At 41.3% G+C, this 14,083-nt stretch overlaps 1 protein-coding gene across 1 annotated transcript in view; it reads left to right on the top strand.

Moving 5' to 3' along the window:
• Positions 1 to 14,083, top strand: part of LOC147257268 (cytoplasmic phosphatidylinositol transfer protein 1-like) — an 81,655-nt gene that overhangs the window by 47,995 nt on the left and 19,577 nt on the right. Inside the window, exon 2 of the mRNA XM_086211084.1 lies at positions 13,007 to 13,155. Coding sequence (XP_086067210.1) covers positions 13,007 to 13,155 — 149 coding nt within the window. The remainder of the gene's footprint in view (positions 1 to 13,006; positions 13,156 to 14,083) is intronic.

Genomic DNA, 14,083 nt, shown 5'->3' with positions numbered 1-14,083 from the left:
ACACAGATAACTTGTTTCACTCTCACTTACTCAGTTGTTATCGCTACTATCTTTTTCTGCCTTGTTCATTTGCCCTTTCTCTCTACTCGCTCCTGCTGTCATACACACACTCACTAATTACACTCTTGGTCACCCTATTGACTACTCGGCCTACAGCTGGAGGATAATCTTATCTAGAGAGAGCAGCCCAGTGCACTGTACACTGCAGCACACTTGATTAGATGTGCACACAGCAGGGGAACAATACTGTGAGAGTGTGTCTTTTTGTGCCTCGGCCATCGTAGGTAATAAAAGTGAAAAGTGATGGGTCCCTAGCTTCCAGCAATATGGGATTGTGAAAGTATGCATTTAAAGTAACATTATGCAGCTTGTTCAGCTCTAACTAACATTTTTAATCACTTTGATGGTACGCTGGCTGGGAAATACAGAGAATGATGCTGCTTTCGCTACACATTCCTACCTGCGATATGTAATTAGAAATAGCTGCACAACAAAAACACCGCTTGCTAGGAGTGTTGCTGCAGGTACTAGAAGCATGCACAGGCATCTATTGAGGTGGCCAAGAAGACAAAAAGGGGGTGTTTTTTTACCAATTCTTTGTCACTCGTTAGTTGGATTACCATCCCATTGTTTTAAGCACATTTTGAAGGATTGCATTAGATAAGAGGAATGGAACACCAAAAATGTGGGAAAAACATATCCTCTAATTTGCAAAAGTTTTTATACTCAGTTGAGTTTGCTCTTGACTCTTGAGCCAATTGGGAGTCAGGAAAACATTTGCTGAATAGGTTCTGATGTGGCAAACATAATTCTCGTGATGGCTGTTTCCACTGGGGGTGAATCTTTGAATGTTAAAACATGCTTCCGTTCACCTTTGTTATTAACATTAGTTTCACTTCAAATCATGTGACCATTGTGCGGTACTCCACCAATTCTCGAAGGCGCGGAATGTACCGGCATCCTATATTTTTACCCTTGTATCTCAGTTGTAGAGAATTTATGGAATTATTTCAGCACCAGCTTGTCCCCGTTGTTTAAAGATTTGGAGCATTTCCATATGTTTATATGATAGTGCTTAACGTTGCTGTTTTTCATGCGAAGCAAGCTAATACTTGCAGTAGTGAAGCGTAACACCGCTGTTCAAAAGAGAAGCACTGGCATGGAAAGATTTATCTTACTGGTGGTTTTGGAGGTTGTAATTTATGGTACCATTAAACCTTACTGGGTTACACTGAGAGGCGCGCTGAATATTTTGAAAATCCCTTTTTTATGAAGTAAGGTTTACAAAACCTTAGGATAACATCGGTATGACTGTGTTCAGTTAAACTGCACCACAAATTGCAGCCTGTAAGACCCCATATGAGTGTAATATCCCCCTGCATTGCTGTAATTCTGGAAAAAAAAAAAAGATTGCAGCACGCTTTATTCATCCCCTGCAGATGTTTCTGAGCACAGCTGAAATCACATTATAGACTAGACTAGCCAGCACTGCGTCATTGGTTAGTAGACTGAAAAATATGTTCTTCATTAGGGAGCTTAAGGACAACTCAGATGTTGCTCAACCTCGGCTCAGAGTTGCCCCACTGAATATTGGAGTAATTTAAATGTAGAATTTAATTTTGATTAATAAATATCATTTAAACCCTGAAATGTAGACGACATCATTTAAAAAAAAAAAAAAGTTTCTTCGCTTGGTTAAAACAGCTCAGTAACATTAGAATTGGCACTGATAACCCTACTGATGAGTCCGTCCGTTTTCTGTCAACCTAGAAGAGAAGACGACAGCTGTGGGCGACAGCTGTCAGACAGCAGGAGATAAACCGAAGGAAGCAACAACGACGGCAGTTTGTTGATGCCAAAATTGAAAAATACGAGTCTCATATGGAAATGTATCCATGCGTGACGGGCCTGCCTCTGCAACCCCAACATGTGCTGTTATTGTACCGCGAGGTCGCCCTGACTCCTCAGCAACTTTAGCTTTCTTTTTGTCATGAAAACATAACATGCATTAATAGGACTTTATAAATTAGTTATGCTTATGCAAGTTGAACTTAAACTGGCCTTAGTCCAGTTCTTATTATTGAATACTGGTGTCCTTAAAGTTGCTAACATCGCTAATGTCATGATCGGTCTGACGGAGTCGAGGGGGAAACCATCAAGATGTAAGGCCATTTAAATAGTTTTTACACGCTGTATACTTCTGTATGGATGCCAAAATATTAATCAATATTCAAGATAAATATATTGGAAGTTTATTCTTCTTTTATTAACTCCTGCTTTCTTGTAGCGGTCAACTTAGTCTCGTATGATATTGCACCTACGTCCACACACCCACCTCCTCTGAATCTACTATTGCCCTCCTGCGATACAGCCATCTGTCAATGTGAAGGGCTGAGTGTCTGTGGGGGGGGGGGGGGGGGTGTGATATTCAAGCTCTCCTTGGAATTTTATTGACTCATTTGTTTTTGCTAATGGCTGCCATGGGAGACGGATCGAAGCAAGTCGGATAAAGTGTTTATCTTACGACCACGAAGAGGCGGGATGAGCGAGTTTTAAGCTAAAATGGTTCATTAAATGTCCTTTCAGGTTCTGAGTGTAATGGTTCACGCACTGTATGGACATAACTTTCTCCTGGACTATATGCTCCTTTACACACATCCAGAAAAGCAAATATTTTCTGCAACTTTTTCAACTTTATTGGAGTGTGAATAAAGCTTTAGCATATACATTTACCACAACATCACCTTGAAGCTCTGTCATGCTTATTCATATACTTTGACATCCATTCACCTAATTAGTGAAAATGTCATTACGAGCACAATTGATCCTCTCATGCTCACATTAATTATAGTAATGTAATGTATAGATGGTATAATATACTGTATACCATCTTAGTTTAACACGTAAGCATGTTCACACATGCTAGCTAGCACTGATAGAAAACTGCCTGCAATAATCTCTTTCTGCGAATGTCTGTACACCGAGATTTCCGAGGGATGGACAAGAGTTTAGGATCTGAAGGGTTCTAGTTTTCTTTTTGTTGTTCTGACCAATCACGGCAGGTTTTGGTTCCATGAAGTTAAACGGTCAGTGTGGAGAGCAAAAGAGCTGGAATGCATCACCTGAACTGTATTGCAGGAATCTTGCAACCTGTTTCTATCGTCTGACATTGATTTTGCTCTCCAGTTTGTCTGCATTCATATGAATAATTGCCATGTTTTGGTGGCAATAACTTGATGTCGCCTCTGAAATTCAAGACAGGATCCTCATTTAGAGTTTTGTTTTTCTTTAAACCCACTTAAGCTGAGCTTTTTGACTGATTCTAAACCGACAAGGTTAAAAAGCACTATTTAGATTTGTTTTTTTAATGAAGAGTTTAATGAGTCTTTATATGCTCAAATAACTACAGACAGGAGAACGTAAGGATTCCCCAATGTTCACATCATCATCGTTCATCTGCACCACTGCTGAGGAATTAAACAACAGAACTTGCTAACGAACAAACACTCGGTTAAAACTTACATTGAATCAAGAGCACCAATGAAAACCTCCTGCTGTTTACCACTCTGTTAATCATTGAAACCGCCAACGGGGAACAAAACAGAAATGTGAACCCACATTTTTCCAGACTTCAAAACCAAAAAAAAAAAACCCAAATCCCCCACCAGCATGAAAGACCACTTATCTACCTATTTTCTGAATTCAGAGATGACATCATGCTGCTCAGATGCTACCGATGTGCCAGGAATTCAGAAGTCACTGAAGTGACCCAACAAACTATGTACTGATAACCAGCAACAATTCCTAAAACAGTTAATTATGAACTTTATGAGTCTTGAGATGCTGGTCAGGTCATAACTGGCAAACTTGGCTTGTACAGTATATCCACAAACTTAACTACACCAGCTGCACCAAAACCTGGGCCACTTGCCCCAGAGCCTGGATTCGGAGATTATTTCCAGTCACAATTTCAGACAGGTCAGAAAATAGAATATACAGTATTGACACTTAACTGCACCAGGTAGCAGAAACACTACCCTAGGAGCTGCAGAAATCTCCTTCTAGAAAAAAAATTGCACTTTTTCTCAGGTGTTTAAATCTCCTCCGTGAGCTGCTTATTGGTGTTGTTCTAAAACACTCCGTGGGGTTATGTTTTTAAAATAGCCTTTAATGTAGGAATAGCCCAGCTTTGTGCTTGCGTTTCCAATCCAGCGATACTAACACTATGTACATACATGCTGCCCACACATACTCATTGACTTGGTAACCAAGGTAGTCACACTGAGCTCATTTAGTCAAACTGAGAGCAGGATTATTTTCATGCTCTCCCTGTCATCTCTGTTGCTATTTCGCTCTCTGGGGCAGAAATTGAGCAGTTAGCATCACATGGACTCTGGGGGCAAGAAAGGTTTCTTTTTTCCCCTCCAAAGATGCCTTTACAAGTCGTCAGTGTTTTAGTACCTGCACAAAATGGTCTCTCTGTTGGGCTGCCATTACGCTCCCGGAGGGCATCAATGTGGCCCTCTACACGTGGAGCACAGTGATTAGCAAAGCTATTAGTGTAGCTATTACTTCACATTGACATTCAAATAGAGAGGTGTGCTGACCTGACTGTTGAGGAGCACTGACTGGTGCTTAATTATGCCCTCACATATACTTTTCTTCTTCCCAGGAGTCTCTTGTTTGATGTCAAGGACTTCTGGATGCAGAGTGTAATTAATTTTGCATCGTCAAGGTTACCTTTAAAAGGGTAATAGATTACTGGCATATTCAGAAGTAGATCTGTGGCTGGATCGAGCATCCACGATGTTTTCAGTCCCCTTTTGATCAGGTCACGGTCATGAGTCCGCCTACCAGATTGAGTCATTGGTTTCGTACCGTTAGCGCTTAAAAATTAGCACGTCGTCTCATCATCGTTACCTGCTGATATTATTCATGTCATTCCATCAGCCTGACGAGTTGATCTGTATTCATATCTTTCTGTTTTTCTCAAGTTTCTGATGAAACAACATGGTAAGTATGATTTCTGGATTTTCCCAAACGTTTTTTTTTACGATCAAGAAAAACTCTTTAAAATTAAGAATGTTTTCATGTTTTTCAGGATATACGAAATGTGAACAAGGACAGACTTGCTTTACACAGCTAATCCCGACATAGGTGGAGATATCAGGTATTTGCTCAGTTGTTAATTACTGAGAATTACTGCATCCTAAAAATGGAGGTTTTTGTTAAAGCCCTCGCACCACAGGATGCGCGGTGTTGGATTTTTAAATTTTTTTTTTACTGATAATTTCTATTTTTACAATTTATTTTGCCAACACTGATGTTTGCAGATGTATGTAATAATTATGAATTTTAAAACAGCTGAGTTTTTCCTTTTTTACAACACATTGAGAAAACCACAAATCACATATTTATGGCCTAATTTCCTCATTATAAAGACCAGATAAGCAGAGAAGAAGATTTGTTATTCTTTATGTGCATCCCGAGTTATTGATAATGGATAGCGGACTATAGCTGTCTGTTGGTTAGATATGGTTAGACTTCTTTGATGGTGGCGCTGCAGGGCTCATGCAGAGAGATTAAACAGCACATAGCAATATACATAATGCTGCCATGTTGGTTATTTATACAGTGTTTCTCCTACAGCTCATCTAGCCGACAGCTAGTCAAGACCTCGAAGATGTAAGCAGTGCCGTACAGTTAGTAATGACTGTGTGAATAATTTGTACTCAAGGCTTTATGGAAATTGCTGTGAATTTCCTCAGGTTGGGCAAGGTCTTTGCTAATAAATAGGAACACATCCTTTCTGTAAGGGTGAGGTTCAGTGAATGCAAATAAGTTTAGCAAAGCAAGAATTCACTGATATATTTATTGTTAAAACATGACATAGAGCGACTGTGGAGTGGGAGGTTGTCAGCTATTCCCCAGGTCGGTGCTGGAAGTTTTGCAAATGAACAAGTGTCCTTGAGGAGGAAAATAAACCTCAGTTCACTCAAGATGAACCGGCCAGGGCCTCGTATGGCAACTTTTATGGCATCTAAGTCCAAACAGTGATACTTGTGGTGAAAAATACTGTATTTAGATTTATTAAAGTTAACTTACTGTTGTGCATACTAATTGAAATTTGTCTGGTCAGCGGGATGTATTTTAGTCACAATATTGGAGTTGTGCAGACTGAAGTATCCCGATAAGGATCAGATGGTTTGGCATGAATGGGGTTGGGATATCTGTGACGTCCTAATGATTAACGAGAGCTTTCACTTCTATTGCTGTGAAATTTCTCAAAAATCGACAAGAGTGATCGGCAGACAATTACAGACCTTTCCTAGGGTTTTAATCCTCCCTGATAATTCCCTGACTTTTCTGCGGCATCATGAATTTCTGTGATTTAAGTCAAAGCAGTTGGTTCTCTATTTCACAGTACGCCACTGCTCTGAAACATAAATGGCAGCTGTTCAGAGAACATTTCCAAATGGTTTCCCGGCTGGTTTTCACTGGTAAAACTTTCCCATAAGAGGTAGGTAACCCTTAACAAAGAGGATTACATCAGAATAAACTATTATCCAGTTTGTTTATGCACCGTCAGCAGCTAAAATCGGTAAACTGATAAAATGGCTGCTGCCAGCGAATGTGCCTTGTGTCTCTAAGTCCTGACATTTGTGTATATGCGTTATAAATCATCCAGCGAAAAAAGGCTTTCCTTGTCTTAAATCACACACTTGAATATTCAAATCTTATCACATCTAAGCTTTTTCCACACTAAATATTGCGTACGATTACTATGACTGGTCATGGAAGGACTCTCTAGCGGGACACACTTGTGATTTCACACCCCTCAGAATGCAGTCTGTTTGTTCTTTGAATCTGGATCTGGGCTTCAGTAACCTAGGCCAGAACCCAGGAGCGGTGTGGGCGGGGATGATGATGATGATGATGACACTCGGGTTCAGTGGAGTCGATTGAAAGTAATAAGCAGAACATTAAACAAACAAGTTCCTTGTCGTCAGACGCATCGACTAAAGACAAAGCAATAACTGGCTTCTTTGTGCTGGATGGGTCATGTAGCTGATGATCAATCACACTGTGAATGTTCCAGATGAGAGCGAGAGAGAAGTAGTACTTTATCGCTGCCTCTCTTTCTGAAGTGGTTGCTTGTTTCGCTTTAAAATGGGGACAATAACAACCAGTCAGTACAAGCTTTTTTGTGTGTGTGTGTCGTGCAAACTTTGCCAAATATGGAGCTGTTTGTTTTTGCCAGTTTGCCGTCGAGCACATTCAGTGTAGTGATGTCAGACAGTTCAGATGATCACGCCGGCCCTCGTAACAGGACTAGATAATATATGTGCATCCTTCTGCCCCTGCTCATCCGTGATGAGACCAATGGAAAAGGACATCTCTTGACTAAATGGACATTGAATTAGGAATTAGGATGATGTCACGCCTGACTGCTTCACAAACCCTCTCTTGCATGTTTATTGTTTTTTTTTTTTTGCTTTCATTTTCTCTAACTTTGTCCTCTGCCTGCCCCCCCCTCCCCACCCACGCTGTGTCCTCTGCATCAGTGTCCCACATCACTCACCTCCCTCATTTTGTATGTGGCATAAAGAGGAAGGATGGAGGAGCATTTGCATTATTTACAATCGCTCTCAACTTGGCGGGGTCACTCTCACAACAGCTGCTTTTAGAAACGCCGCCATTGCTTCTCAGACTTCAATTAAAAGGGGAAGTTTGGTTAATGGAGTAGATGCGCATTTGTTTAGGTGAAACTTCAAAAGAAAACTGGTGTGTTGTATACGCTGTGTATTCAGTAAGGGGGGAAAAAAGGGAGGTGATGTAAGAACTCTTTCTGCTTCATTAATAAATTAAAACAAATACACAGAGAGCTCTTTTTCAGTTTGAGTTACATAAGCCTTGCTAATACAGTGAAGCGTGTACATTTTGTCCCCATCTCCTTGACATCTTCTATAATTAATGTATTTTGAGTGATGATGACTTGTCTAAGCTGTGAACGCAGGAGTTGCGGACTATATCAAACTAGTCCATAGCTCAACTTTAATCACAACACAATTCACGCAAAATAAATGTCGTCATGAAGTGTTTGTAGTTGAATGGCGCCCCCGTCCCGTTACAGTATTACTTAAGAGGCAAAGATCGGCCATTAATGTCAAACATGACTGCGCTGTGCAGAGCTTCACGCTGTATACTGTCACTCTCAGACTCAATTGGCAGACATCAAAATGTCCTTTAGGTGGTGCCTGATTCATTTAATAATCTTTCAACTGGACAAGTGAAGTCCAGTGGCCGGTGAGTTGTTCTGAAATGTATTAAATCAGATTTTATTATTATATTGCTTATTGCATGGGAAAGAGTCATTTAATATTACTGAGGGGATAAAAAAAAACCTTCACAGAACCAAACGACATGAAAGCTGCGGCAGCATGTGAATCCGTATGTTGTACTCTTGCAACCTCAACGGAGCCGCAACACACAACTCTACACCGACAGCTTGAGTCTTAACTCCTCTGGAACATTCTCCCCCTTGCAATCCCGTCTCTCTGTGCACTTTCATACAGATGGTGAGCTGTCACAGCTGTGTAAGACGCTACTGACAAATTTTTGCGTGGCAGTAAAAACTACAATTTCATTTAACCTCAAACTTTTCCATTTGATTGAAATTTTAAAAAAAGATGAAGTTGGTTTAATAGAGTGGCTTGTTTTTTTCCCCCCTGTATTTGTGTTTATTTCATCTCATGAAGGTTCGACCATTAAATGGTGATTTTTGTCAGCAGGTTGTCTGTCCTGCGACTACTCAAATGCTGTGTTGTAGTCAACTGGACTGGTTCCTTGAAGACATTTCGCCTCTCATCCAAAGATGCTTCTTCATCTCGGATGAGAAGTGAAACATCTTCAGGGCAACTGACACGGTCTAACCAACCAACACGGTTCGAAGGATAAAAAGAAAAGATGAGCGCGAGCAAGTAAATGACCTCATAGTTCCTGTGAACACGCCCACCAGCCAGTAATTGGCAAGGAAACAAGGTCAGGTCAAGACAGTTGTATTTGTGTGGCGGCAAATCACAGCAAAAGTTATCTCATGACACTTTACAAGTAGAGCAGGTTTAGACACACAATGGTTCAGTTAATTAAGAGCCAATAATTCTCCATGAGCAACCGCGTCCTGCAACAGCGAGGGTGGAAAACTCCTTTTTATCCGGAAGGAAGGTTGAGAAGACCCAGGCTGTACGCAGGCGGCCATCTGTTTTGAACGGTTAGGGGGAAAGGGAACAGGAAAGAGAGACGGAAATAAAAGGATCAATGTGACCAAATCATGCATCCATCCATCCATCCATCCATTTTCTTCCTCTTATCCTGTAAAGGGTCACGGGGGGGGGGGGGGGGGGGGGGGGCTGGAGCCTATTCTGGCAGCTTTCAGGTGAGAGGTGGGGTTCACCCTGGACAGGTCACCAGTCCATCACAGGACCAACACATAGAGACAGACAACCATTCACACTCACAGTCACACCTACGGTCAATTTAGAGTATCAATCAGCCTCGTCCCCTCTTGATGTCTTTGGACTGTGGGAGGAAGCTGGAGTACCAGAGAGAACCCACACAGGAACAGGGAGAACATGGAGACTCCACACAGAAAGATCCTGTGCTGGAGCCAGGACTTGAACCCAGAACCTTCTTGCTGTGAGGCGACAGTGCTGACCACTGCACTACTGTGCCGCCTATGATGAAATTAATTAAATTCAATTTTAATTCCTTCAGGATTTATTTATTTTCACCTCTGACAATATAGCATCCAAATATTGTTGTCTGGAGAGGCCTGAGCCTGGAAGTAGATGTGAGTCATTGGTGCCCTTCTTAATTTTCACTGTCAAACAGCCACAGCGGACACAGAGCAATCGACCAAGGTCTTTTTAGCCCCCCCCCCCCCCCCCCCCCCATTACTTAAATAATCAAGATAAATCAGAAGCTATTCTAATTCATTACCCTTGGTGCACTGTATTTTGGAGCCTGTTTCCTCTCGTAGGAGGGTTTTATTTTTCTGATGATTACAGTCTTCAGTACAAACATAATACCTCAACACACCTCAAACAGACTTGCAGAGCATGGATGAGAGTGTTTGAAAAGAGTGTTGCTTCACCTGGCTGTGGGGGTTCATGTGGACTATTGCACTGACACAAGGAAGTAGAAATGGAAGGTAGATTAGGTCAAGAAGGTGCATTCTTCAACTGTATTGTGATACCTTGACATCGTCTCTTGCTTTCACCCCCCCATAGAATGTTAAAGTACACAAAATCATGTGAGGGACATTTGAAATTGTAAAAATCAATGATCAAATATGGCCACCACAGTGACCAGAAATGTTATGTATCAATGCCTCGGTTGTGCAGTCCAATAAGATCCAGTCGTCCATCTGTGAGTTGGAACCCCAGTGAGGGTTTGTTTCCTGGTCACTGCGATAGCGCCTCCTCTGGTCAATCAAGGCACCTGTTAATGGGTGAGGACCAACAGTTTGCCCTCCTGGTGAAAATCCTCGCCGTCAGATAGAAATGTGTGGCTGGAGGCATGTGGTGGTCCGCGGTGCTCCCAAGATCATTTAGAGGAGCATTAATCAGGACAACTCGGGTGGGTGAACTAGCAACGTACAACTGGCGATAAAAACAAGGTTTTAAGGAAAAAGTAGATGAAATCACATTGGTTTATATGACTTCTGGGTCTGTTAGCTCTCTATATAAACTGCCAACAATTGTGAGAGGATGCACATAAATTTACATGGAAAATAAAGATAACAAAGTTAAGAAAGAGCATTAGGAATGCAAAGGTTAGGGTAATTGTTGTGTTGGGGCTGTAATAATTATCTTCTCAAATAATTAAGCCAAGTTCCGTAGTAATTTGTTTATTCTATTGAGTTTTCTGAATGATCAAAGATGTTGTTCCAGCTGTTAGCAGCAGCTCTCTGGAGGTCTCAGATGCTCATACTATGCAAATCCAATGATAGGTTGTGTTGTAGCTGCCTGGTTTTGTGTTTTCTTTCCACCTGATCTGACGTCCTGCTGGGCTTTCTATGAATGTTTCATTTATTTTAACAAGATACTGTAAATACATCAGAGACTCTCTCTAGCAGCTGGGTGCATAGACCGTTTTCAGCCCCCGTGGGAGCTATTTCGGGTGAGCACCTCACATTTTCCCTCTGACAGCATTTCACAGCTCAGCTGTGACAGTTAAAGGTCAGGGAGAGAGGAAGTGAGGAATCCAGGGGAGGATGGTTGATTTAGCTCCCCTTCATCACCGGTGCTCAACTCTCACACCTTAGTTTTTTTGTTTTGTTTTTTTTAAACTGAAGCATGTGTGGAGTGGAGTGGCACACTGGGAGGAGAGAGCATATGGTGTTTGAGCTGCAAGCAGAGTGCTGCTTCACTTGCACATCGAAAAGAGGCTTATATGCCTCACCGGCCCTCATCAAACCATTTTTTTCTTTCTGTTTATGCCTCATTTTTTTCTATCCCCTTAATCTTTTACTTCCTTTCTGTGTCAAAAAATGCCCAGTTGTGTCTGTTTTCTCTGATTTAATTGCAACCCTCTCTGCTCAGTGTAACTTCTCAGGTTGCCTTCCTTTGATCCACCTCAGGCTCTCGCTTCGGGTCAGCTCCCCTCCCCTCCCCTTTGAAATCATTCATTTCCAGTTCTTCTCCATTTTTGGTTTTGTGTTAGCCAGAGAGGCTTGGACTGTTAGATATAAAGATTTACGGATCAAAAGCAGACAGGTGCCATCTGTAGTTTGCTGCTTGAACAAAGTCAACAGGCTCCGGGACATCTAAAGACCTTCATTGCATCACCAGTGTGTTGTTTTTGTGTTCTACAGAATACATATTGTCTCTGCAAAGTTCTTGACACGTGTCCTCCTTCTAGATTTTTTTTTTTTGGGGGGGGGGATGTATTTTGAATTTGGAATGATGATACTTAATGAAGTAGGAGACTTTATTTTGATCCAGCAACTCAAATCTTGCATCATGTCCTTTTGACAATCATAAGGCCAGACAGCAGCCCGCTACAGTCTCATAAAGTTCATTCCTTTGTTCTGCATTTCAGATGGTTAATCGAGCCAACAAACAAACCCCTAACATCAGTGTGCTGGCTGGTTACCATAGCAACATACAGTACATGCAGAACAACAATCGGCATGTGGGTCGTGACCGTACCAGTAAATGTGACTTCTGAACTGTCGGAAGTTGTTTGGAGAACTCAAAAATCCCCGCTTGTTCACTGCCCGCCTGTGACTTTTTAGCTGCAGGATCTTGTTTACTTTTTTCTGCATGACATCTTTCAGCCCGCCAGCTCCTGTCAATCTAATATGATGCCAACACAGCGCTCTGGCTGTTTCTTTTTTTTGTTTGTTTGTTTGAAATTCCCCCAATGACACTTTAATAAAAAAAAAAACTAACCACTACATTTAAAAAATTATGACACTCACTACTGGTTGCAAAAATAAATCTCATTTATCTCATTCATTGTGGTTTCATTTAGTGAGTTATGGTTCCATTTATGTTTAATAAATGAATGAACACACTACGGCTTTAGAGTACTCTGAACAGAGCTGCAAATACAACTTGCTGCGCAGCAACTAAATACTCTAATCACATGTACTTCATATTATATTGATAACTCATTTCACACCTGATCCGTTCGATGCAATAAATACGCTTTTGAAAATGTATTCAGGTGTTGTAACTGTGCACAGAATTAGCTCTGGATATCGTGGCGAGCTGCCGTGTCTAGTTTGTTCGCACTAACAGAGTAGCAGAAATATTCAGATGGTTGTGGCGCGATTTATTTTCATCCGTTTTTGTTTTGTTCTTTCGGTTGGAAATTCCAACCGAAAGAACCAACTTGGAAAACAGTCACCGCAATGCATTTTTATTCATTTATTCATTTATTTCGTAATCTACTAACAAATATTTCATTGCTTGCTCCCGTCTGTCTCTTTGTCCTACAGTACCGGATCGGGCAGCTGTACATGATCAGTAAACACAGCCATGAGCAGAGTGATCGAGGCGAAGGTGTGGAGGTCGTTCAGAATGAACCCTACGAAGACCCGCTGCACGGCCAGGGACAGTTCACAGAGAAACGAGTCTACCTCAACAGGTCCGTGGAGCAGTTTATTCCCTGCATGTAATTAATGGCATTGTGCATCATCTTACACACACCGGCAGTTGCCAGAATGCATTGTTGATGAGTTTCTGAACTTCGTGCCTCCTCTCTGACCCACATGACATGTTGTGTTTATTGGTGGAAAAACAGAAGAACTATTTTACCAGCATGGTGAGGTGTTGAGTGTAAATAAACAGTAAAATGCATATTTTGACCACCTGCATCAGATAAGTGATGCAAACCAAATTGAAAAAACCCGAAACTCTTCTTCCAACCCCAGTCCTGACCCTTCCCAAAGCTGTAAAACTCAGCAGATAAGGACGTAAAGGTTTGAATACACAAACACACACATGCTTGCCACTGCAGGTTGTTATTAAGTGATGCCAATGTTACAGCCTTCTACCAACCGCAAGGACGCACCTAACTGCATCCATTAGGATTTGAGTGTGTGCTGGAACAGCATGATTTTGAAAAAAAAAGTCCAATTCCGATTATGTTTATAGATATTGCAATTACAATATGATTTGCGATACTAGAGGGAATGTTAATTTTGATACCTTTATTGAGATTTTCCTTGAAAACGCCAGTAAAATGATCATGGTGTTATTTCTGTGAGAATCGTAATGAAATGAATACGTCTCTGTAGCGCCACAATATTTCATTGAAAATGTTACTTTGACACAGAGTTTAGCGCCTTTAGCGTTAGCGCCTTTCTGCAATTTGGAAATTGCAGTAGGCCATATTGTGATTTGATCAAAATTCCATTAATCGTGCAGCCTTAATATGTACACATGCAAATGAACTTGTGCCCCCCCCACACACACACACACATAAACACACACACACACATATATACAGTATGTGTGTGTGTGTGTGTGTGTGTGTGTGTGTGTGTGTGTGTGTGTGTGTGTGTGTATATATA

This window comes from Aulostomus chinensis, chromosome 8 (genome assembly GCF_037954235.1).
Source record: "Aulostomus chinensis isolate RoL2024-O1b breed Wild chromosome 8, RoL_Achi_v1.0, whole genome shotgun sequence".
Lineage (NCBI taxonomy): Eukaryota > Metazoa > Chordata > Actinopteri > Syngnathiformes > Aulostomidae > Aulostomus > Aulostomus chinensis.
The sequence above is the reverse complement of the archived record's forward strand: the minus strand, read 5'-3'. Positions and strand labels throughout refer to the sequence as shown.